Source organism: Rhinoraja longicauda, chromosome 32, assembly GCF_053455715.1.
Source record: "Rhinoraja longicauda isolate Sanriku21f chromosome 32, sRhiLon1.1, whole genome shotgun sequence".
Taxonomy (NCBI): domain Eukaryota; kingdom Metazoa; phylum Chordata; class Chondrichthyes; order Rajiformes; family Arhynchobatidae; genus Rhinoraja; species Rhinoraja longicauda.
Window position 1 is genome coordinate 27,527,481 of NC_135984.1, and position 27,434 is coordinate 27,554,914.

The following is a 27,434-nucleotide window of genomic DNA, read 5'->3' on the forward strand; positions in this document are numbered from 1 at the left end:
GGTTATAAAAATCCAAGTTCACATTCAAATCATACTGAAGGAAATCACTCAGCTTTCAACACAAATCTACAGGATCTTTCTCACTCATAACCCAAAGACACGGTAATTTATTAAACTTTACTTTAGCGACACAACGTAGAAACAGGCCCTTTGGCCCACCGAGTCCGTACCGATCAGCGATCACCCTCACACGAGCACTATCCTATCTATTAGGGGCAATTTATAATCTTTACCAAAGCCAATTATCCAACAAGCCTGTGTAGGAAAGAACTGCAGATGCTGGTTTAAATCAAAGGTAGACACAAAATGTTGGAGTAACTCAGCGGGACAGGCAGTATCTCTGGAGAGAAGGAATGTGTGACTTTCGGGTCGAGACCCTTCTTCAGGAGTCTGAAAACGTCATCCAGAGTGGGAGAGTGGGAGGAAGCTGGAGCACCCAGAGAAAACCCACGCAGTCACAGGGAGATCGCACACTCCAGACAGACAGCACCCGTACTCAGGATTGAACCCTGGTCTCTGGTGCTGTAATGCAGCAACTCTATTGTCATGCCTCGTGCCGCCCATTAGCGGTGAAAGGATATCTCAGTTAAATAACCCACATTAATCTGCAACACAAATTACTATATTTTGTGCCACCTAATAAAGTTAAACCTGGATCAAAAGAACCTAAAATTCTGAAGTCTGAAGAAGGGTTCCGACCCGAAACGTCACCCATCCATTTCTCCAGAGATGCTTCTTCACCCGCTGAGTTACTCCAGCACTTTGTGTCTATCTTCTGTATAAACTTGCATCTGCAGTTTCCTCCTACACAGAACCTAAAACATAACTGCACTACAATAATATTATCACTAAACTATTATAAAAGTGATTTGTCTACATACTGTAACTATTACAATCTAACTACACTAATTATTTTGTAACCTGCTTGATATATTATAATCTTACCATACAATGTTGTAACTCAACTATTGAAAATCCAAACTATTATAGCACATTAGTCGTGATGTAATTCAACCAAACTGTAGCATTTATAAACTAAGAATACTTGTGATCTGTGGAGAAAATATCACAAACCAACTATGCCGTAAATGGATTGCAAACAACAAATGTGTTGTTGGGTGTCTGCCATAGTTCAGATGAACACCAACACTGAAATTTGACATAGCTAACTTTATACATCACTAAATTTGGCATCAACATCATGGTAAGAGACCTAAAATTCAGGTGGTGTATGAAAGACACTGGCAGATGTGAAAGTAATCCTGGAATTAAATGGACTCAAATTAAGAGAACAAGAGCCAATATTTGGCAATCAAAATCATGGAATATTGAAATTAAATGTGGTCTACTTTAACCCCTTTGCCTAAACTTTCAAGCTGCTACTCGCAGTGGATTTGAAGTACAACTTCAGATGGAATATTTTGCAGCATATGCAACCGTACAGAGTACTTTGGGAGGTGTATGAATCTTCACCTCTATGCACCCCAGAGATGCAATAGCGCCTTTGCCTTTAAACACACAGTCCTGACGTATGCTGCTTGATGTTAAACACTTAAACTCCTCCTCTTACCAGGCAGTCACACTTCTGTCTCATCCTCCCTGTGCTACTCTTTCATTTACTTGTTTACTGTGAACAGGTATCTGGGGTTTCCAGACTGATGCATCACATGTCGTTATGGATATTGCTTAAGGTCCAGCAATTCAGCAGCAGCCGACACCACTTACCCGGCACCATTGGCTTTGAACCTTTTGAACGGGAGCTCTGCATTCACAGTGACAGTGCGATTACTGTTTCCTCATGAGTTGTACCTACTCATACAAGCTCTATCCACAGCCACCAGTCCCCAAGACTACCGATTGCCCCAGTGGTCATGTAGTTTGGTGCATTTAACAAGTGAACTTCTTTTGAAAAATGATCCTGGATTATAAAAGGAAATGTTTCATCCGTCAGAAGTAGATTTCAAGAGAAATGTCACTGCTTTCCGCCCCAAGATTTACGAGAAAGTTATCCGGACTCGAGGGCCTGAATTATAGGGAGAGATTGGGCAGGCGAGGACTTTATCCTTGGACTGCAGTAACACGAAGGGGAATTGTATAGAGCTATATAAAATCTTGTTGAAATAGATAGGATGAATGCAGAGTTTTTTTCTCAGGTTTGGGGAATAAAGAACTAGAGAGCACAGGTTTAAGGTGAGAGGGGCAACCTTTTCATACAGAGGGTGTTGGGTAAATGGAACGAGCTGCCGGTGGAAGTAGTTGATGCTGGTACAATGCTGGTATAATCATCCCATCAGACAAAAGGTATAGAAGTGTGAAAGTGCACCACCAAATTTGGGGACAGTTTCTTCCCAGCTGTTATTAGGCAACTGAATCAGCCTACCACAACCAGAGAGCAGTGTTAAACTACTATCTACCTCTTTGATAACCCTCGGACTATCCTTGATCAGACTTTGCTGGCTTTACATCGCCTCTGAACTTTAACAACCATTAATTTTTAATATATATAAAAAATATATTTTACGTTTCTATTTTTTTCCACCAAAATGTATAACATCTTATTTTTTTCTTATATATTCTTTCAAGATGTCATAGTCCATTTACTTAGCCTGTTTATATCCCCCCAAAGCCTCTGCATACTTCTCACAGTTCAAAGTGCCAGCTAGCATTATATTATTAGCAAACCTTGGGACATATTACACACGAGAGCGCAGGCGCCAGGCATGGAGCCGCGCCAACAGCCTGTCTTGTCTGTTTCGTCTTGTACTGTTTTGGTCTGCGTTTACTTGTATATTTTTAGTGCACCTTTAGTTTTTGTATTATGTGGGGGTGGGGGAAACCTTTTTTATCTCTTTCCTCGACGGAGATGCGACTTTTTTGTCGTATCTCCGTTTGCACTGCGGCTTTGACATCGTGGAGCTGGCGGTCCCTTTGTTAGGGATCGACTGCGGGAGCACCAACCGCAGGAGCTTCGACTGTCCTGATTGCGGGAGCTTCGATCGGCCCGATTGCAGGAGCTTCGATCACTCCGACTGCAGACGTTTTAATTGCCCCGACAGCGGGAGAAAAGGAGGAAAGAATGTATAAGTCCATCACAGTGGGGAATGTGAGGTCGTCAAAAAAACAAGATGGCCGTGCTGCCTGCACTGGTGGGGGCTCGGAGAGAGTGCCGTGAGTGCAGTGATCTCGGTGTTTTGCAGGGACAAGGTCCATGAGGACATCCCGGAGTCTAGTGCGAGTGTGGACGGCTTTCTGACTGTTTAGGCGGACAGGGACTGCAGAGAGAGTGACAGCGGTCGGTACAAATCTGGTCACATCACGGTGAAGGAGTATGTGTGTGGCCCGGACATTGAACTGATGGCTGTGGGTCTCCGCTTATGTTGTGTGCCCTGGGGATTCTCACACGCTGCTGTGGTGGCTGTTTCAGTCAATGTTTAACTTTTATGTGGCCAGGTGGTAGCTGTTCCTTGGTTGGGATCGGCAGCTTTTCATGGTGTGGCCCCATAGCAGAAGCCTCCAGGTGGCGGGGCTGGAAACTGGAAGTGCCCTGAGCTCATTCTGCTACCACCATCATCTACTGTTTCTGCATCCACAAAAATGTCAAAATGGCCATTCATAAATCCACGATAACTCTGCCCAGTCTTATTTTGTTTTCCAAGTATCCTATTTGCACTTCCTTAAGAATATATTCCAGCATTTCCCTCCTATTGATTTCAGGCTAACTGGTCTTCGGAGTCCAAGTTTCTCTTCCACTCCCTTTTTAAATTGTGCGGTGACATTTGCTCCTTTCTAATTTGTTCCAGAATCTACAGAATGTTAGAAAATACAACTAATTGTTCGCATAGGCATCGCTTGGAAATTTAGGTCATTAAGTTTTCAGGATTCATCCATTGTGCTAAAATGAATATTTTAATCACTTTGTCCTTTTCATTACATTCCTATGAATGTTCAGACATACATTCCGTCACAGGAGGCTTTCTGTGTCTTTTTCTGTGAAGACAGGCATAAAATATTTGTGTGTAGGAAATATTTGTGTGTAGTCTCCGACTACATTCTATCTCTGTCCCGCCCACCCCGAAATCAGTCTGAAGAAGCATCTCGATCCGAAACGCCACCCATTCCTTCCCTCCAGAGATGTCCCGCTGAGTTACTCCAGCATTTTGTGTCTACCTTCGGCATAAAATATTTGCTGAATTCCTTTGCTAGTTCCTTATTTCCCACAATAATTCCTCACTCTTCAGGGACCTACATTACCACTGCTAATATTTTCCCTTTTACACATCTGTAGAGTTTTTCATAGGCTGTTATTATGGTTCTCACTTGACCACTCTCACGTTCCACTTTCCCTTCTGATCAATGCACAACGGACCCCATTGCCTCCATGAACATCAATCCTGGCAACTACTCATGGCAACTACTCCCCCTGGTCTGAAGTTATTTTCTTCTCAAATGATTCAAACACAGCACCTTGGCTGAGTTACCTGTAATATTAATGTGGGAGAGTCTCTCTCTTTGAATGACTCATTAAGCCAAGACCCAGCTGCCTCTCAAGTGGATGTAAAAGCCCCGTGGCAATATTACAAAAATGAATAGGGAGCTCTCAACATCAATATTTATCCCTCAAGTATTATATATAAAAAAATAAATCTGATTATTTTCATCGGTTGAATCCTGCTGCCAATTCCCAAGAAAATCAGTGGCATTTAGCTGTTCTCACCCAAATAAGTCCAGGATTAGACAATAGACAATAGACAATAGGTGCAGGAGTAGGCCATTCAGCCCTTCGAGCCAGCACCGCCATTCAATGCGATCATGGCTGATCACTCTCAATCAGTACCCCGTTCCTGCCTTCTCCCCATACCCCCTCACTCCGCTATCCTTAAGAGCTCTATCCAGCTCTCTCTTGAAAGCATCCAACGAACTGGCCTCCACTGCCTTCTGAGGCAGAGAATTCCACACCTTTACCACCCTCTGACTGAAAAAGTTCTTCCTCATCTTCGTTCTAAATGGCCTACCCCTTGTTCTTAAACTGTGGCCCCTTGTTCTGGACTCCCCCAACATTGGGAACATGTTATCTGCCTCTAATGTGTCCAATCCCCTAATTATCTTATATGTTTCAATAAGATCCCCCCTCATCCTTCTAAATTCCAGTGTATACAAGCATCCTGACCCGATGAGTTCCTCCAGCATTTTGTATTTTGTTCAAGGTTCCTGCATCTACAGTTTCTTGTCTGCACAGTACACCGGGTGCAGCCTCACATGTACATTGAGAACAAAGCCTCTTTGTTTAAACACCAACCTCCTTGCAATAAATCACAAGCTGCTGTTCACTTTCTCAACTCGTCCGTGACCGGTCAGTGATTCATCACCAAAGCTCCTCCATCCTTCTCCACCACTCATTTGCATTCAATAGACAATAGACAATAGGTGCAGGAGTAGGCCATTCAGCCCTTCGAGCCAGCACCGCCATTCAATGCGATCATGGCTGATCACTCTCAATCAGTACCCCGTTCCTGCCTTCTCCCCATACCCCCTCACTCCGCTATCCTTAAGAGCTCTATCCAGCTCTCTCTTGAAAGCATCCAACGAACTGGCCTCCACTGCCTTCTGAGGCAGAGAATTCCACACCTTCACCACCCTCTGACTGAAAAAGTTCTTCCTCATCTCCGTTCTAAATGGCCTACCCCTTATTCTTAAACTGTGGCCCCTTGTTCTGGACTCCCCCAACATTGGGAACATGTTATCTAATGTGTCCAATCCCCTAATTATCTTATATGTTTCAATAAGATCCCCCCTCATCCTTCTAAATTCCAGTGTATACAAGCCCAATCGCTCCAGCCTTTCAACATACGACAGTCCCGCCATTCCGGGAATTAACCTAGTGAACCTACGCTGCACGCCCTCCATAGCAAGAATATCCTTCCTGAAATTTGGAGACCAAAACTGCACACAGTACTCCAGGTGCGGTCTCACCAGGGCCCGGTACAACTGTAGAAGGACCTCTTTGCTCCTATACTCAACTCCTCTTGTTACGAAGGCCAACATTCCATTGGCTTTCTTCACTGCCCGCTGTACCTGCATGCTTCCTTTCATTGACTGATGCACTAGGACACCCAGATCTCGTTGAACTCCCCCTCCTCCTAACTTGACACCATTCAGATAATAATCTGCCTTTCTATTCTTACTTCCAAAGTGAATAACCTCACACTTATCTACATTAAACTGCATCTGCCATGTATCCGCCCACTCACACAACCTGTCCAAGTCACCCTGCAGCCTTATTGCATCTTCCTCACAATTCACACTACCCCCCAACTTAGATTCACGTGGTTCCGCTCTAAATCTGGGACGTTGAGTAACAGATGCCATCAGAGTGTCACACTGTTCTGTCACTCAACTCCATGTGGGGTTAACAGTGGTGTAAAGTCTTGCTGACATTCTCCAGTATGACGTTGGAGGATCTCGACTCTGATTCTACTTGTGCTGACTCACACTTACTGCAGGAACGGACAACCAGACATTCGGGGGAAGTTCTCAACCTGGAGAACAAGGATAGGACTTTTCAAACAGGAATTTAGTCAGATAGTAGTTTTTCTTGATTTAGTCTTGGAAACAGGCCCCTCAACCCAACTAGTCCATCACAACCAAGTCTTCCTGAGCTTGTGCCATTTGCCTGCATTTTGCCCATTCTCAATGGTTCAATGGTATTTTATTGTCACATGTACCTAGGTACACTGCAATTATATTTTGCATTCATTTCACAAACAATCCTAGGCACAACCATACAAGTACAAGAGTGTAAAATAAAAGATTATACTCTGGCAGTATACACAAGAGTCACCATGGCTCCAGCACCATCAATGTACCCTTCTAGTTCAGAGTTGTTAAAAATGTTTGTCCTATCTTGGCCATAAAGGCATGTTGTCCTGGTGGTGGCACTGGCTTTGATTTGCATGGGTCGTCCTGGCCATGCGATGTGTTGTGCCCTCAACTGTTGCTCCATCGCTCCGTGCTGCGTCTCTTCCGCCGATCCTTGTGTCAGAAGGCCACCACGCTGCCTCCTTGCCTCAGGAGGCCTCCCGCGGCTGACCACTGAATACCCAGAGAGCCTCCAGGGGCACGAGAGGTGAGACATTAGCTCGCTCACCGGCATCGTTCTGTCTGCCGCCACAATTCTAAACCTTTCCATTCCTTGTGCCTATCCAAATATCTGGAAAAAGGGTCTCGACCCAAAACGCCACCTACTCCTTTTCTCCAGAGATGCTGTCTGACCCGTTGAGTTACTCCAGCACTTTATGTCTATCTACTTTTAAACATAATTGTGCCTGTCTCTACAACTTTATCCACAGCTTGTTCCATAAACCCACTACCCTGTGTGGAAAAACGTGCCTCTCTGGTCCTTTTTATATCTTTCCCTCTCACTTTAAACCTATGCCCTCTGGTTTTAAATATTCCTAATTGTGATCATCCTCATGATTTTACAAACCTCTATTGCCACTCTTCACCCTTCCTCATTCCAGGGAAAACAGTCACAACCTATTCAGTCCTTCCTTACAACTCAAGCCATCCAGTCCTTGCAACCATGTGTGTTTTAATTTTAAATGTAAAGTTATTTGTTTCAACACATTTTTACATTTACTTGCATACTTGTAATATTTAATCATCTCTGAACGTCACCTGTCACCGGATTCCCAATCTTTGACTGACTTGCTGCAGTGTCCAGCAAGTAAAAATGTCACATGCACTTATATAGCGCCCTCCATCCATCCTTCTCTGCAATTCTTTTTTATTTATTTAGTTTTCAGGATCTCCGCATCGCTGGCAAGTCCAGCATTTGCTGCCCATCTTCAAATGCCCGAACGAAGTTGATGTTGTCAGGAGAGGTATAAGTTGGTGTTTTGAGTCAAGACACTGATCTCGACCTGAAACATCAACTTACATTTTTTGCTTCCACTAATGCTGCTTGATCCACAGAGTTCTACCAGAGTGCTGGAGTAACTCAGCGTGTCAAGTAGCATCTCTGACCCGTCGAGTTACTCCGGCACTTAATTTGCACAATTCCATGTCTCTGAGTTCTTCCAGGGTTCCTTTTGTTACTGCTAATCAAGCCGGCGGTTTTGTCCTGGATAACGTTGAACGTCTAACTTTCTAAACTGTGTTGCTGCACTAATCCAGGCAATTGGAGAGTATTCCAGCACACTCCTGACGTGTCCTGTAGATAATAAAAGGGCATTGGGGCAGTTGAAGGTAAGTCACACATTGCAGTATATCCCTGGAGAGCACACAAAACAAAAGTTTTCACTGTATTTCTGTACATGAAATAATGAACCAATACCAATAATCCCCTGACTTGCTCTGTAACTACATTATTTACGTGGCTGGTTCACTTGAATGCTTAGTCAATGGTGATTCTTCAGGATATCGATTGCGAATGGCTCAGCAATGGTAATGGCATTTAACTTCAACAGTGCACGGTTAGATGCTCGTTTATTGAAACATCGAAAACATAGACATAGAAAATAGGTGCAGGAGAAGGCCATTCAGCCCTTCGAGCCAGCACCGTCATTCAATATGATCATGGCTGATCATCCAAAATCAGTACCGCGTTCCTGCTTTTTCCCCATATCCCTTGATTCCATTAGCCCCAAGAGCTAAATCTACCTCTCTCTTGAAAACATCCAGTGAATTGGCCTCCACTGCCTTTTGTGGCAGAGAATTCCACAGATTCACAACTCTCTAGGTAAAAAAGTTTTTCCTCATCTCAGTCCTAAATGGCCTACCCTTTATTCTTAAACTGTGACCCCTGGTTCTGGACTCCCCCAACATGGGGAACATCTTTCCTGCATCTAGTCTGTCCAATTCCTTAAGACTATTATATGTTTCTATAAGAAACATATAAGAAGTAGGTAATTGCCTCGCAGATTTCTGGCACAGATACTACTTTCCACTTATGAGCTGACATCTCAATATTGTCTAGGTGTTGATGCATTCAGGCAGGGCCTGCATCATTTGCAGAGAAGTCATGAATGGAGATGGACATTATGGAATCATCAGTGAACATGCCCAACTCTCAGCTGATGATGGAAGCAAGGTTGTCGATGAAGGAGCTGAACTTGGCTGGGTCCAGGAGGCAGCCCCAAAGAACTCCTACAATGTTGTCCCGAGAGGATTGACCTTCAACAACCATTATCCTTTCCTACTCCAACATTGGAGTGTTTATCCTTTGACTTTATGTCACTAAGGCGTTATATAAGTCCATGTGACATTTTTACTTTTATACTCAAATCCTCATAATAAAGACCAACACATTTGCCTTCCTAATAGTTCCCTGCATCTGCATGTTAGCCCTTTGTGACTTGTGTACAAGGATAGTCACATTTAGTTGGATACCAACAGTACCAAATCACTCACCATTCAAAATGATACTCTGCATTTCTTCCCTTTGCACTGAAGTGGACAACCTCACATTTTTTGACCCGATGTTACACATGCCATCTTCAAACACACACAATAGCTTGTCTGAATTCCTGTGAGGCCTCTTTACATCATTGTCCCTACAATCCCACCTATCAGCACCAAATTTGGAAATATGACATTTTGTCTCCTCTGTCAGACAACATTGTAGGAGTTCTTTGGGGCTGCCTCCTGAACCCGGCCAAGTTCAGCTCCTTCATCGACAACCTTGCTTCCATCATCAGATAGAGCTCTAGGGGCTAGTGGAATCAAGGGATATGGGGAGAAGGCAGGCACAGGGTATTGATTGGGGATGATCAGCCATGATCACAATGAATGGCGGTGCTGGCTCGAAGGGCCGAATGGCCTCCTCCTGCACCTATTTTCTATGTTTCTATTATTGATATAGATTGTGAATAGCTGGGGCCAAGAACTAAGGTTGACTCTAAACACTGGAATGTGTTTCCTTGATACCTACCAACTTCATTTTTATTTGGCCAAATGCTGCCTTGACCTCAAGAGCAGTCATTGCAATCAGACTACTGAAATTCAGCTCCTTGGTCTACATTTGAGTCCAGGTTCTGATGAGCTCTGGACAAGAGATCAGAGACAATCTCAAATCTGCAGACTTCCGAGGACTCAGAAACAGAAGCTAAAGAGGGGTTCTCAGCATGATAGTCAGCATGATGCTCTACTTCCTATTCACACACGACTGTGTTCCTGCATTCGACACCAACACCATTGTCAAGTTTGCAGACGACACAACGGTGATCGGGCTGATCACCAACGGCGATGAAACAAACTACAAAGCGGAGGTGCAGAACCTGGCGGACTGGTGCTCAGATAACAACCTGCCCCTAAACACCTCCAAGACCAAGGAGCTGATCATCAACTTCCGTAGGTCACACAACGGGGAATACGCACCGATCTTTATCAATGGGGACAGTGTGGAGAGCGTGTCCAGCTTCAAGTTTCTGGGCACTCACATTTCGGAGGATCTCACATGGTCCACTAACCGTTGCACTGGTCAAGAAGATGCAGCAACGACTGTTCTACCTGAGAACACTGAAAAAGTCTGGTCTGCCCCAACAGCTGCTGACGACCTTCTACCGCTGCACCATAGAGAGCATCCTACGCATGGCATCCCTGCGTGGTACCTCAGTTGCACGGAGGCAGAGAGGAGAGCTCTTCAGCGGGTAGTCCAAAGAGCTCAGAAGACTATCGGAACACAGCTACCAGCCTTGGAGGGCATCTACAATACACGATGCCTCAGAAAAGCTACCAGCATTCACAAAGACTCCTCACATCCCTGCAACAGTCTGTTCAAAATTCTACCATGGGGCAGACACTACAAGGCCTTCTACACCCGCACCTCCAGACTCAGGAACAGCTTCATCCCCAGGGCCACAGCTGCTATGAACCGGTCCTGCTAAGCCGGATGGTCACATCGCACAGTGAACCGGCACAGACCTACTTGAACTTTATTCTGTTTTAAAACTGTTTCTAATTTTGTTTCATTGGGTTGTGTAAATATATACTGATTAGCTAATTTATTTATTGCATCGTATGCGAGGCGCATTCCCAATCTCGTTGTACCCCTGTACAATGACAATAAAGATATATTGTATTGTATTGTATTGTATTGAGAAGCTGTATTTACATCTATTGACATTAGATAATTGAAAGCCCAATACAAACATTGAACAATATGGGAGCTGGCAGTTGTTGTGCAGAGTGCCATTTAAATAATGTTCATCAATAACAAGGGATTTTTGGGGCATACCTCTAAAAACAGATGGATTGCTTAAATGCAATAAACTGATAATAATATGCCAGTGCCCTGTAATGACATTCAACTCTTGTCTCCGCATTGCACTCTTGCATCAGGCTCGTACCACTTGGCCGTCTTCCCTTTCAGTTTCGTCAGCAGAATGCAGCACTGCACTGTAATCCATAGTCTTTCACATCAATCTATCAATAAACATTAGGTTATGAGCAGACAATCAGTCTTCAGACTGATTTCTCACTGCTGATAATTGATTGCTACTGATTTCAGCTGGCATCCACATTGTCAATCGATCTGCTTGTGGTTCTGGGAAAGCTGCTGCTGATTCCATTAAACCTGTGGATAGGGCATTTCTCATGCTTTCAGACCGAAGAATGGGTTCCTACCCAAAATGTCACCTATCCATTCTGTCCCCAGATACTGCCTGACTTGTTGAATTCCTCTAGCACGTTGTTTTCTGCTTAAGATTCCAGCATCTGCAGTTTCTTGGGTCTGCGTCATTTATTAGGCTATTCTTAGAATTTTCTCCACAATGAATGTATAGGCAGCAGGGGGAGGTGGGATGCAGGGATTATAGGTGAGGAGCCACATAATTGTGTAACACAAGGGACTCTCAGGACTGACTTACAGAATATGCCAGTACATTTGAAATGAGGTGACAGGGAGAGGAGGTTTTTATAGCTGAGTATGAAGCTTCAAACCCACTCCTGCTGAATTAGCACATTCGGTCAAATTATATAAATGTTAAAAGAAGGACTTTGAAGGCAGTCTTTGATGAACGTCTAGCAAAGTTTCCCCTCCCCCTAACCAATAAAATATGCCAGTTCACTATAACTGGCCCATCCGTGGAAAATATTCCCTCATAAATGGCTTGAGAATGCAGAGCTCATCACAGTCTTGTTATTGTAAGAGGTAATATTTTGAAGTCTTAAACACATCTCCAAGTATCTTTAAAGATGTACAATGGTTATATTGTCTCTTTAAATAAGATTGTTTCAAGGATTTCTTCCTCTGGAGTTCTCAGCCAGTAAATATGTATGTAGAAAAAACACACAAAAACAAAAAATGAAAGGTATGGAATACTTGACACATGAAGAGAAATCAGGAAGTGCTGGCAATGGAATCTGGAACCCTCTCCGCCAAGCTGCAAATCCTAGGACAAACTGAACTTAGAAGATGGCTGTTGACAGGTTTTTACTAGGATATTATGAAACAAAAAGTAGTAAAAGGTGTTAACCATCATGGTCATAAGAAATCAGTAGCCTCCCTCTGTCCAAGTTATTTCTTGGTAGCTGCTGAACAGGGACAGAATTCCACCAGTCAGTAAAGCCAAATAGAATGCCCAGATATGATTTCCAGCCCAAACGGGACTGACTCCACTAGTTGGGAAGAAAACCGCACACTGTTTGAACAACTGGGAGTTTTGGATAGATAAATCATACTGAGTTGCTGCACAAAATTACCAGTTGGCTTCTGGAACTCTTCCCTGATATTGGGATCCAGCTCATCTCCCATAGTCAGCTGTGAACACTCACAGACTTAGAGGTAGATACAAAATGCTGGAGTAACTCAGTGGGTCAGGCAGCATCTCGGGAGAGAAGGAATAGGTGACGTTTCGGGTCACCCATTCCTCCTCTCCCAAGATGCTGCCTGACCCGCTGAGTTACTCCAGCATTTTGTGTCTACCTTCGATTTTAACCAGCATCTGCAGTTTTTTTCCAACTCACAGACATAGTTCAATGATGAACATTTGTGATCTGAACCATGTAACAAATATGCCATGGAATCCCATTTGGACTCAATCTGTATAGCAAGACATCATAGGGGAAAAAGGCACAAAATTGACACCAAAAAATGTGCCAAAGTTAGGAACAAAGGAAGCTCACTATAAAACTCTTCTGAGTACCCTGTACACATCTCCGCTCTATCCACAGGTTCAATGGAATCAGCAGCAACTTGTCCAGAACCACGAGCAGGATGGAACACTGCAAATCAACTAATAATGTGGGCAGTAGCAGAAATCAGTCGCAAAACCCACGACCAAATAATTCTGAATGGTCACATGGTCTAACACCTGTTTAATGGCAGCCATACTAAATTTCCCAATGTAACCAACATTGCCCTTCCTTGTGACACCATCCGTCACGAAGCTCGACACATAACAAGAGAATTCTGAGTACCACATGACTGTCTTTTCCAGCAAACCATGCACTATGTCCAGCGTAGGTGTATGCAAAAGCTGGGCCTGCTTTACATGGAGACTGTGGCTCAGATGAATTGAGCTATCATTTAAAGAAGTCTTCTTTCTGTTCCTAAATTAACACAAATAGATGTGTAAACCCAGTAAGCAGCATTTCTCCTCAGTCCACCAGCAGAACAATGCTTCAGACAGAAAGTCAATGCTCCTACTCCCCTCCTCACCACCAGTTTCCTTTCTGTGGTTCTCAAAAGTACATAAGTTGTAGGAGCAGAATTAGGCCATTCGGCCCATAAAGTCTACAGCGTCATTCAATCATGGCTGATCTATCCTTCCCTCTCAACCCCATTCTCCTGCCTTCTCCCCATAACCCTACGCACCCTTACTAACCAAGAAACTAATCATACTGCATGCTCAATCCATAAAAAATGAGCCACCCAGTTCCAACAGAATACCTTCTGCGATATCTGGTTCACCACCGCAAAAACTATTCAGCTCCACAATCACTTCCTTAAAAATAAATGTTACCTAACAGTTGCAGTAAATTGTCCCTTGAACTTTAACAGAGGAGTTCCACGAGTTAAAACTCTCCAGATTCATGTACCTCTACACAGCCCATCTCTTGTCCTCCAGTTCCCTCAGGGTGCAGTGGTCTTTCTCCAAAAGTAACCCTCAGAACACAGACATCATCTGTGATCTCTCGATAACACCAAATTTTGCCTATAAACCTAGCTTCCAGCAAATTATCAAATTAGGAATAAAAATTAGTCTTACCATGTTTCACCTTAGAATGCCAGTGAGAAGGAACAGTTATACCTTTTTTATAGGATATTCTTAAAATCATAATACTGAATACATAACACTTCACTGACTGCAAAGTATTTCTGGATGAGCAGAAGCTGTGCAAGGTACTTCACTTTCCATTTCAACCAAGCACAAGTACCTCAGAGTACCTCAATCCAAGAACTGCACAAATGAACCAGACTCACAACATATAACTTCCACGAGGAGACAAATCCTATCCCGAGGGGACGTAAAATGGATGAAGGGGAGCCAGTGGATGTAGTGTATCTAGACTTTCAGAAAGCCTTTGATAAGGTCCCACATGGGAGATTGGTGACTAAAATTAGAGCACATGGTATTGTGGGTAGGGTGTATGGTGACACCCCCACAGCGGTGTATGGTGACACCCCCACAGTGGTACAGTGCCACCCCCACAGTGTACAGTGCCATCCCCACACAGTGGTGTATGGTGACACCTCCATAGTGGTACAGTGCCACCCCCACACAGTGGTGTACAGTGCCACCCCCACACAGTGGTGTACAGTGCCACCCCCACACAGTGGTGTACAGTGCCATCCCCACACAGTGTACCGTGCCATCCCCACACAGTGGTACAGTGCCATCCCCACAGTGTACAGTGCCATCCCTACACAGTGGTACAGTGCCATCTCTACAGTGGTGTACGGTGCCATCCCCACAGTGTACGGTGCCACCCCCACACAGTGTACAGTGCCAACCCCACACAGTGGTACCGTGCCATCTCTACAGTGGTGTACGGTGCCATCCCCACACAGTGGTACAGTGCCATCTCTACAGTGGTGTACGGTGCCATCCCCACAGTGTACGGTGCCACCCCCACAGTGTACAGTGCCAACCCCACACAGTGGTACAGTGCCATCCCCACACAGTGGTGTACGGTGCCATCCCCACAGTGGTACAGTGCCATCTCTACAGTGGTGTACGGTGCCATCCCCACACAGTGTACGGTGCCATCCCCAGTGTACGATGCCACCCCCACACAGTGTACAGTGCCACCCCCAGTGTACAGTGCCACCCCCACACAGTGGTGTACGGTGCCACCCCCACACAGTGTACGGTGCCATCCCCACACAGTGGTACAGTGCCACCCCCACAGTGGTACAGTGCCACCCCCACACAGTGGTGTACGGTGCCATTCCCACACAGTAGTACAGTGCCACCCCCACACAGTGGTACAGTGCCACCCCCACAGTGGTACAGTGCCATCCCCACACAGCGGTGTACGGTGCCATCCCCACACAGCGGTGTACGGTGCCATCTCTATACAGCACATTGTGCCATCCCCACACAGTGGTGTACAGTGCCATGCCCACCCAGCGATGTACGATGCCATCTCTATACAGCGCACGGTGCCATGCCCACCCAGCGGAGTAGGGTGCCACCCACACACAGTGATGCGCGGTGAGAAGGTCGTGTCTCAGCATGCTGCACATGACTGCTCCAGCCGCTGCTCTGTTCAGAGCAGCCTCCCAAATGGAAGGCTTCATGCTTGGGCTGCTATACGTTTCAGCACGCACACACATACTTTACATTCTTCGGTATGATTTATAAACACTGCACTTTGTAACTCCTCAAAGGCTTAAACTTCCAGCAGATTATTCAGCCAAACGTCCAAATCCACTGCCACGTTTCAGGTAGTTACAGTGGCTGTAGTATTAACAGGTCATTCAGCTCACTGCCCAGAGCTCCATCACAGTGTTAAAGATTTCCACGGTGAGATTCAAGTCTTCTCTTTTCTAAACACCATCAGCCTGTTCAATTTTTCTTCGTTATTATAAAAATTTATTCTCAGTACCAAGATTATTTTTTGGAATACACAGTACTGCTCCACCATTTATTAAGATCACGGCTTAAATGACTGCAAACTCAATCTACAACTCTATCTACATGCAGTAAACTTCCAGTCTATCACACGCCAATCATCCTGGACCGTAAACCATTTTAAAACTCTGCCTCCATCGACAGTAGAGGAAGAAGTGATGTTAAAGTGGGCGACCCTTATTTTTAAACAATGACTACCTGCTCCCAGTTCTAAATTCTCCCACATAAGAAATCATCATTTTCACATCCACCCTGTCAAGAGCCCTCAGGATCCTCGATGCATATGGACCATGAGCTTTTATCTTCCACATGGCATCTGGCATGGCTCTTGATCAAATGCCTCCTGGAAATCTAAGCTAAGCACATCCACCCGTTTATCTTTCTCCATACCACAACTTGCTTCTTTAAAGAACTCCAATAAATTGGTCAGACATAATTTCCTGTTCACGAAATCATGTTGACTTTGCCTGATCTCTTTGAACTTTTCTAAGTGTCTGCTATAATATCCATAACAATAGTACCTGACATTTTCCTTGTGACATATGTTAAATTGACTGGCATGTAATTTCCTGAACAATTCCTCAGCCTTCATCGTCTCTCCGTAATTCAGAGACTAAATCTGTGCTCAGTTTTTTGACTGTACCCTAAGGATTCATGTGTCAAACAGGATTTCTCTTTTTTTTCAATTCTATTTCTGTAGAAATAATCCCTAGATATTTGAATGGGTTTTTTATACAGCTTCAGGCTGTAATGCTATTTTTAATACCCAGTGGCTCAGTAGCCCGATCCTTTTGCACCTTTACCTTATTTATTCTTATTTTCCAAGAAGCATGTGGTCACCTCATTCACTGCAGCAGCTGGCACTTCTTTGAATTCAGTTTGCTATTTACAGACACACCCTGCAATTGGTCATTTTGCATTAGTATTGTTTACTCCAAACTGCTGTAGTCTATGAAACTATTACATTTTCTTTCTAATTCCAAACTGAGTTGAGTTTGAGTTTAGTTTATTGTCACGTGTACGGAGGTACAGTGAAAAGCTTTTGTTGGGTGCCAACCAGTCAGTAAAGAACAATACATGATTACAATTGAGCCGTCCACAGTGTACAGATACATGATAAAGGGAATATCGTGAATAACTTTAGTGAAGATAAAGTCCAGTAAAGTTTGATCAAAGATAGTCCAAGAGTCTCCAATGGGGTAGATAGCAGCTCAGGACTGCTCTCTGGTTTTGATAGGATGATTTAGTTGCCTGATAACAGCTGGGAAGAAATTGTCCCTGAATCGGGGTGGGTTTTCACACTTCTATACTTTTTGCCAATGGGAGAGGGGAGAAGAGGGAGAGGCCAGGGTGCGACTCATCCTTGATGATGTTGGTGGCCTTGCTGAGGTAGCGCGAGGTGTAAAAGGAGTCAATGGAGGGGAGGTTGTTTTGTGTGATGGTCTGGGCTGTGTCCACAATCCTCTGCAATTTCTTGCAATCTTGGATGGAGCTATTCCCAAACCATGCTGCAATGTATCCCAATAAAAGAAGTTGGTGAGAGTTATTGGGACATGCTGAACTGTCTCAACCTTTCAAAGTAGAGGCGTTGGCGTGCTTTCCTGGCCATTGCTTCAATATGGGTGGTCCAGGAGAAGTTGTTGGTGATATTTGCTCTGAGGAATTTAAAGCTTTCAACTATTTCTATTTCGGCGGCATCAATGCAAAGCAGGGTATGTGTACCGCTTCACATCAAATTATTTATGTAAGTGACCATGTACGGGTCCTCCCATGGTACACCACTTGCTGGCTTCCACTCGTCTGAGTAACAACCTTCATTCCTATTTCTGTTTTGCAGTCAGGTTGTCATCTATTCTGCTAATAGACCCAACTGCAAATGCAAATCTTAGTCACCCACAGCTTTCTGAAATTCCCTGATTTAATAAATAGAGCACCAACTAAAATTTAAACAAAAATAATTCAAGACATTTATTAACTTAGTTAGGAAATTAATTGTATTGTATGAGACAGAGTGGGCAGATAATGGTACAGTAAATGACAGGATGTGAAAACTGATATTGCACAAGAGCAGCTAGTGCAGTCCCAACTATGCTCAATATTTTTAAATGAGGTGAGACAGAAAGCCACATATCCTACTCTGCAAATGACAAAACAAAATGCTGCACAGGGAATTAGCAGATGGAAGCATAAAAATAAAAAACATGAAAACAACTAAAACTAACAAATTGATTTCAATGTAGGCAAATCTGAGGGTTTCCATCTTTGGTATAACAGGGATAGAATTAATTTAATGAACTGCAGAGGTTCAGAAGTCACAGAGTTCCAAGTATATCGGCCACTGGAATGTCACGGACAAGCATAGCAATTAATCATGTGTTAATAAAATACTGACCTTCATAGCTGAAACTAGAACAAAAGCACTCTGGTAATACCATACTATCCTTGGAGGAATGCTGCTTAGATTTAACAGAGGCACACTTGGACAAATGCTTACATAAAAATGTGTTCACAGAAACTTAGAAAGTTAAGACTTAATAAAAGTTTCAAAAATTAGAGAAATGATGTGCCCCATCTGGATTTGAATCAATTCCTCCCCTTCACCTTTATTCATTCCTCTGGCTTCACAATTCATATCTCTTCTATCCTTGATCTCACACTTTCTGTGTTTTTATCTCTGACTGTTGTCCAACCAACTGCCAATCAAAAGAACCCCTCACCTATATTCACCGATCACATTAATCCCACCTCCATTTCTCTTCCAGCTTTTTTCTCCTCCCCCAACACAATCAGTCCGAAGAAGGATCCCGACTCAAAATGTGACCTATTCATGTTCTCAAGAGGTACTGCCTGGCCCGCTGAGTTACTCCAGCACTTTGTCTATTTTCGGTAAACTCTGCCATTCCTTGCGTCTCCATAGTCAAGCTGTACGTTGAGTCTTGGACTGCGGGGTCAGATAACCTGTCCCTATTTGGAACGGGAAGGTCCAAATTGCAAAATTCGAGCTGGGGTCCCTCCACTGGCTCCTGGGAGGAGATTCCGCTGGGTAACAGGGTCCCAGCACCAGATCTGCTGAGGGGAGCAGGGTTCCAGATGAAGCTAGTGGTTGTATTGGCAGGTAAGCAGATCCTGGAGGGCAATGCAAGAGGAGTCTTGGAAACGGTAACTCCAGTAGTTTCACATTGTGTGGAGGGATCACAAAATGCTGGAGTAACTCAGTGGGTCAGGCAACATCTCAGGAGAGAAGGAATGGGTGACATTTCGGGTCGAGACCCTGGAGGGAGTTTGGGCAGCATGGGTTTAGTCTGAGTTGGTTATTGTGCTGTGCAGGGAGAGACTACACATCCTTGAATGCCATCTTATCTCTGCTATGGTATCACTTCCCATGGAGCTTGAAGTAGAATGTATTTTTGAAGAGGTTTGCGTCAAGCACATACAGTAAGCAGTGCAACTCGCTCAAAGAGCCTCCAGAGTTTAAACAGGGGCTCACTGTTGGGTGTTTTGGCCTGGGAGAGGATACAGACATAAGCTGGTTTATCTTCCCAGTGAACTTGGTGAATCCTGTTAAAACAATAGTGATATCTTTCCAGTGGTTCGAGGTGTCTGCTGTAGGTGATCCAAGTCTCTGAAGCATGCAAAAGACCAGAGATCACCACTGTCCAGAAGACCAAGAGTTCAGTGCCAGATCTGAGTTCTTGATCTTGGGCCTGATGGTCTGCATCCCAGGGTCCTCAGGGAGGTGGCTCTAGAAATAGTGGACACATTGGTGATTATTTTCCAATGTTCAATAGATTCAGGATCAGTTCCTGTGGATTGGAGGATAGCTAATGTTATCCCAAAAAAGGAGCAAGAGAGAGAAAACGGGGAATTACAGACCAGTTAGCCTGACTTCGGTGGTGGGAAAGATGCTGGAGTCAATTATTAAAGAGGTAATAACGGTGCATTTGGATAGCGGTAAAAGGATAAGTCCAAGTCAGCTTGGATTTATGAAAGGGAAATCATGCTTGACTAATCTTCTGGATTTTTTTGAGGATGTGACAAGTAAAATGGATGAAGGGGAGCCAGTGGATGTAGTGTATCTAGACTTTCAGAAAGCCTTTGATAAGGTCCCGCACGGAAGATTGGTGACTAAAATTAGAGCACATGGGGGTAGGGTGTTGACATTGATAGAGAATTGGTTGGCAGACAGGAAGCAAAGAGTAGGAATAAACGGGTCCTTTTCAGAATGGAGTGCTGCAAGGCTCGGTGTTGGGGCCGCAACAGTTTACCATATATATTAATGATTTGGAAGAGGGAATTAGAAGCAACACTAGCAAGTTTGCGGATGACACAAAGCTGGGTGGCAGTGTAAACTGTGAAGAGGATGTTAGGAGGAAGGACATCCTTGTAATTGAGGCAGTGCAGCGTTGGTTCACGAAATTGATCACTGGGATGGCGGGACTGACATATGAGGAAAGATTGAAAAGACTAGGCTTGTATTCACTGGAGTTTAGAAGGATGAGAGGGGATCTTATAGAAACATATAAAATTATAAAAGGACTGGACAAGCTAGATGCAGGAAAAATGTTTCCAATGTTGGGCGAGTCCAGAACCAGGGGCCACAGTCTTAGAATAAAGGGGAGGCCATTTAAAACTGAGGTGAGAAAAAACTTTTTCACCCAGAGAGTTGTGTATTTGTGGAATTCTCTGCCACAGAGGGCAGTGGAAGCCAAATCACGGGATGGATTTAAGAGAGTTAGATAGAGCTCTAGGGGCTAGTGGAATCAAGGGATATGGGTAAAAGGCAGGCACGGGTTATTGATTGGGGACGATCAGCCATGATCACAATGAATGGCGGTGCTGGCTCGAAGGGCCGAATGGCCTCCTCCTGCACCTATTTTCTATGTTTCTATCTATGTTTCTATCTTCAAACACCCTTTTCTGTTAATCAGCTGCTACATTGAAACCAATCATGAAGTTCGTCATCCATGTTTGCCTTTGCCAAGAAATGGCCCATTACATCTGGGAAGTTGTCTGTTTTCCAGAGTTTTGCCAAGAATGGAGTCATACAGCACAGAAGCATGCATTTCAGCCCAACTGATCCATGACGACCAAGATGCACCATCTAAGCTAGTCCCATTTGCCTGTGTTTGCCCAATATCACCCTAAATCTTTCCTAGTCATGTACCTGTCCAAGTAGTGTCTTTTAAATGTTGTTATTGCACCTGTCAGAACTACCTCCACTGGCATTTTGTTCCCTATATCCACCTCCCTCCGTGTGATGAAACCTGCCCCTCGAGTTCCCATTAAAACTTTCCCCTCTCACATTAAACCTGTGTGCTCTGGTTCTTGATTCTCCTGCCCTAGGTAAAAGTCTCTGTGCATTCACCCTCTCAGTTTCCCTCATGATCTAATACACCTCTATAAGATCACAATTCAGCCTCCTGCGCTCCAAGGAATTAAATCCTAGCTTCTCCCTATAGCTCAGGCCCGTGTGGCCTGGCAACATCATCGTAAATCCTCCCTGCACTCCTTCCCGCTAGCTGGGTGTCCAAAACTGAACACAATACTCCAAATACAGATGCACCAACGTCTCGTACAACTGTACCAAAGTAAATCTTTATTATCGGAGGGTATTATAGTGCAGTGAGGACAGATTAGATGACAACTTTTGTCATGGAGGTTGAGTGCAAGGCCCTTTCTCCTTTATTCGCCAGTAAAAGACCTAATACAGCTTCCAGGCTGTAATGCTATAGACGTTGGAAGGTCATGTTGCAGTTATATAAGACCTGGTGAGGCCGCATTTGTGTTCAGCTCTGGGCACCATGTTATAGGAAAGATGTTGTCAAGCTGGAAAGGGTATAGAGAAGATTTACGAGGATGTTGCCAGGACTCGAGGGTCTGAGCTATAGGGAGAAATGAATAGACTGGGACTCTATTCCTTGGAGCACAGGAGGATGAGGGGTGATCTTACAGAGGTGTATAAGATCATAAAAGGAATAGATCGGGTAGATGCACAGTCTCTTGCCTACAGTAGGGGAATCGAGGACCAGAGGACATAGGTTTAAGGTGAAGGGGAAAAGATTTAACTGGAATCTGAGGGGTAACGTTTCACACAAAGGGTAGTGGGTGTAATGGAACGAGCTGCCAGCGGAGGTTGTTGAGGCAAGGACTATCGCAACATTTAAGAAAAAATTGGACAGCTACATGAATAGGACAGATTTAGAGAGGACTAGTGTGGTTGGGACATGTTGGCTTGTGCAGGCAAGTTGAGCTGATGGGCCTGTTTCCACACTGTATCACTCTATGATGACTTGGAGTTCAGCTTCTGAGCACATGTATACACATGTATCTCCATACTGCAGCTTGCCAACTGAGATTTGGGTAACCTTGGGACTGGAGTGCAGTAACCATTGGTTTCCTCAGTAGTGAGCCCAATTGAGAAACCTCTGGGCTAGGAAGAGGTATGCAGAGCCAGACAAAGAGAGCAGGAGACAGCAACTTCCAACATATTCAACAGCAGGTGATGGAGGAGCCTGTGAGATCCAGGTGGTCTGTACATACAGGTAGAAGGTGCTGCCAGTCCCCAACAAATGCCAACAGTCAGGATGGCCCATCTCAGGGTGATTGGCCACATCGCTCACCACGGCCCGTGTTACAACAGCCCCTCAGGCAGCCATTGTCATTGCCTTGGTGCATCACCAAGCCACAGGCAATGGCATCATCATCTCACTGTTGCAGGAGTTGTAATGATTCCACAAAACCAACTGGATATAACATAACTAATGACTGCGAGAACATTATTTATAATGCGCCTGCCAAATTGGTTACAATGCAATTTTGATCGTGAACTGGAAAACCACTTAAAAGCTACTTTGGAAATTGGCAAGCAGTAAAAAAGCTATATCCATGTGGCCTCGACGAAATAATGAGATACCATTGCCTCTAAAAAACATCTGCTGCTCTCACTGTGGGAGTCCATGGAAATTGACAAGAATCGCTTCTTTTGTGCAATAATACTTCACTAAACTCTGTAACACACAGCTTTCTGCATCTTTAGTTTGCAGTAACAAAAGTAAACTTCCAGCTTCTAAAAAGGCCACTATTTTTTTCAATCTCGCAGGGAGAAATAGCTTTGCTATTACGAGTCTGAAAGTCCATAACCTTCTGTACCCCGTTGATATGATTGTTTCTATATCAACATTTTCTAAAACGAAGTTTGTTGGAACGTCGTACAACAGAATTACCTGCACCAGTCTCTCGGTACAGCATGCACAGCTGGAGCAGATGCCTTTTTAGAATTACTGGGATATACATATGTGTGAGTGGTCAGACTCCAGCACAAAGTGCGTTTGTATAACCAAGGGTGGTGGTAATGAAGTAGCAGAACCGTCCTAATGGGGGCACGAGTATATTTAATAAAACTTGGAGATGATATTCAGTTAATTTTAATTACAACTGTGAAAAAAATGTAAGACGAGGGTTAACTTAAATGTTAACCAGATGTCATCACTAATCAAACAATAAATCCTCCAGTTTGTCAGAGCTTGGAGACCTGAGTGATCACCAGGCAAGTTTATACCACACCACCCCTGCCACAGACAGTTGCAGACAAGGATAACCGGAGCATTGAAGCTCTTCACCAGACTTCGTAAGATCAGAAGATAGTGGTGGAACAGATTATGCTGGGTATCTGTGCATTTGATGAGGTGTATTTGTTCAGAAGTGTGAGGATCCCAGTTTTACAAGAGAGGATTTGAGTTTAGGAGCAAGAGGTCTTACTGCAGTTGTACAGGGCCCTGGTGAGACTGCACCTGGAGTATTGTGTGCAATTTGGGTCTCCTAATTTGAGGAAGGACATTATTGCTTCCGAGGGAATGCAGCGTAGGTTCACCAGGTTAATTCCCGGGATGGCGGGACTGACATATAATGAAAGAATGGTTCGACTGGGCTTGTATTCACTGGAATTTAGAAGGATGAGAGGGGATCTTATAGAAACATCTAAAATTCTTAAGGGATTGGACAGGCTAGATGCAGGAAAAATGTTCCCATGCTGGGGGAGTCCAGAACCAGGGGTTACAGTTTAAGAATAAGGGGTAGGCCATTTAGGACTGAGACGAGGAAAAACTTTTTCACCCAGAGAGTAGTGAATCTGTAGAATTTGTCACAGAAGGCAGTGGAGGCCAATTCACTGGATGTTTTCAAGAGAGTTAGATTTAGCTCTTGGGGCTAAAGGAATCAAGGGATATGGGGAAAAAGCAGGAACGGGGTACTGATTTTAGATGATCAGCGATGCTGGCTCAAATGGCCGAATGGCCTACCCCTGCATCTATTTTTCTATGTTTTCTATGTTTCACACAGCCTTCAGATGTCCTCAGAAACAAGCATACCTCCTGCTGGGAGATGTCTAGAGGGACGCAGAGCAGCTCCATGTGTTTCTTGTCTCCCTAACTTTATCTATTGTAGTTTCACATGAAAACACAAGATCTGCTGTGTTAATTGGACCTGACCCTGCAAATGCTGTTGCGTTATGTATGACTGGCGTGCAACAAGGCAATTTTACAAGAGATATCCTGGCCATATTAACATTTTAGAGGAAGGCATTGTTGGGTATTACTGGTCCTCACACCCTGCTGCAATAATAATATCTCAGCATCTAATAATTCCAATTCCCACATGAAGGAGCACTGGCAATGCAGGGGCAGTGGGCACCAGATGAGGGATTACTGTACCTGGCTTGGGCATTACGCTCGTCACAGAATGGGAAACTTTCTCATTAATGAGCTCCACACACTCGCTGGGAAAGAATCCAACCTGCAGGTCAAACAAATATATGAATAAGGTACTGTAAACACCATTGCTAATTCACACATTTAAATTTCCAAGGAATTTACACCATTAATGAATCAAAAATGTTGTTTTTTCTCATAAGATCAAACTAACCAATATCTGAAAATAAGATTTTGTTACTATATAAGCCATGAAAAGTTCTATTTCTTAGAAACCAAAATAAAACCAGAAAATGCCGGGATACTCAGGACAGGCAGACTGACAGAATGAGAAATAGTTGATGTTATCAGATCTCCCGCCGGGCTGCGCGGCCAGAGGGCGTTCCGACGTGCCGAGGCTGTGGACTGTGAACGCAGCCAGTGGCCTTTATTGCTGCTTAGAAACCCGGGTCGGGGCCTCGCGGGTAGAAGCCCGGGTCGTGGCCTCGCGGGTAGAAGCCCGGGTCGGGGCCTCGCGGGTAGAAGCCCTGGTCGGCGGGTAGAAGCCCGGGTCGGGTGAGGCGGCCGACGGAGCCCGCGGCTGGGGCCCGGGTGGGCACCATGGAGTCGTGAAGTGGGGCGTCGACCGCGGTGAGGCCTCGGCGGGGCAGCGGTGAAGCCTCTCGACGATGGGGCCTCGGCGGTGGTGAGGTCTCATGGTGGCGGCGATGCATTCCGGGTCGACGTGCGGGCGACGGTCGATGAGAACGTGGATGACCACCGTGAGGGAGGGAGGGGAAGAACAATGGATGACCCGGCGTGGGGGGGGACCGTCGTGAGGTGGGAGGGAGGGGAAGAACAATGGACAATAGGAGGGCCAATGGACAATGGGGACCCGGCGTGGGGGCAAAAGGGGGAGCCGGCGTGCTTTGTAACTTTGTCAGCGCCATAGCTAGCTGTTATTAGTATACATTGTGTGTGCAAGCAAAGTGTGCCTAGTCACATGTGACAATAAAGTATTCCTATTCCCACTAATAATCCTCAGCACTTTCTGTCTTTGTTTAACAATTCCAGGCTCTGCAGTGTTTTGCTTTCTTATAGTCTCAAGCCATGGGCTCCAACAAGGAATAATCAAACTAGGACGAACACATGGATAGGTGTCCCAGTGCTTGGTCAGCAAGTTCATAATTGGTTTGCACTGAACTAACAAACACTTTGGCACTCGTAATTCAAGGGTGCATGAGGTTTGAGGTGTGGCAGTTTCTGCGTGTTTCGTGAGGCTGTGATGGGGAGAGCAGCCCAGGCATGGCGGTGAAGTTCTCTGATGGGGCCAATCACATTTGGCGGAGGGGAAGGTTGGATAGGTCTAGCAAGTCAGTGGTGGGTCACTGAGGGGTGCGAGTTGCTGTTGACAAAGAGGAAGTCGGCTGCCTGAATGAAAGTGAGGTAAGTACTGAAGCCCGATTTCCAGCATCGGCCCTTGAGGTTGTGCAGAAGCACACACCAACGCTGCAGTCAAACCAGCAACAATTAAGAGCCCAAAAGTAGCACCACATGTATGCAACTGCACTTGTTCAGTAGTCTCAATGTTGTAGCATGTCGAATGCACAGAGAACCCACGACGAAACCCACAAACCTTATTCTACTTTTGCAACGGACTGCTAATATTCAATATCATATACTCTATCAACAAACTGTGTGACAGCCTGGATAGCAAGCACCACTCAGCCCATGAGCTGTACCACCAACCCACCAACGGCCGGGATATCTCAGCCTCCCATTGCAACAAACCAAGAATCAGAATGACTACCCTGAGAAACGAGCTCATCACAAGTCAAGAGAGTTTGATGTTTATGTTGCCGGCTTGTACTCGCTGGAATTTAGAAGATTGAGGGGGGATCTTATAGAAATGTACAAAATTCTTAAGGGGTTGGACAGGCTAGATGCAGGAAGATTGTTCCCGATGTTGGGGAAGTCCAGAACAAGGGGTCACAGTTTAAGGATAAGGGGGAAGTCGTTTAGGACCGAGATGAGAAAGTTTTTTTTCACACAGAGAGTGGTGAATCTGTGGAATTCTCTGCCACAGAAGGTAGTTGAGGCCAGTTCATTAGCTATATTTAAGAGGGAGTTAGATGTGGCCCTTGTGGCTAAAGGGATCAGGGGGTATGGAGAGAAAGCAGATACGGGATACTGAGTTGGATGATCAGCCATGATCATATTGAATGGCGGTGCAGGCTCGAAGGGCCGAATGGCAATAGACAATAGACAATAGACAATAGACAATAGGTGCAGGAGTAGGCCATTCAGCCCTTCGAGCCAGCACCGCCATTCAATGCGATCATGGCTGATCACTCTCAATCAGTACCCCGTTCCTGCCTTCTCCCCATACCCCCTCACTCCGCTATCCTTAAGAGCTCTATCCAGCTCTCTCTTGAAAGCATCCAACGAACTGGCCTCCACTGCCTTCTGAGGCAGAGAATTCCACACCTTCACCACCCTCTGACTGAAAAAGTTCTTCCTCATCTCCGTTCTAAATGGCCTACCCCTTATTCTCAAACTGTGGCCCCTTGTTCTGGACTCCCCCAACATTGGGAACATGTTATCTGCCTCTAATGTGTCCAATCCCCTAATTATCTTATATGTTTCAATAAGATCCCCCCTCATCCTTCTAAAT

At 44.8% G+C, this 27,434-nt stretch overlaps 1 protein-coding gene across 3 annotated transcripts in view; it reads right to left on the reverse strand.

The window, feature by feature from the left end:
• Positions 1–27,434, reverse strand: part of arhgap32b (Rho GTPase activating protein 32b) — a 415,224-nt gene that overhangs the window by 88,000 nt on the left and 299,790 nt on the right. For all 3 annotated transcript variants that reach the window (XM_078426922.1, XM_078426925.1, XM_078426924.1), the window contains one exon: positions 24,785–24,866. In XM_078426922.1, coding sequence (XP_078283048.1) covers positions 24,785–24,866 — 82 coding nt within the window. The remainder of the gene's footprint in view (positions 1–24,784; positions 24,867–27,434) is intronic.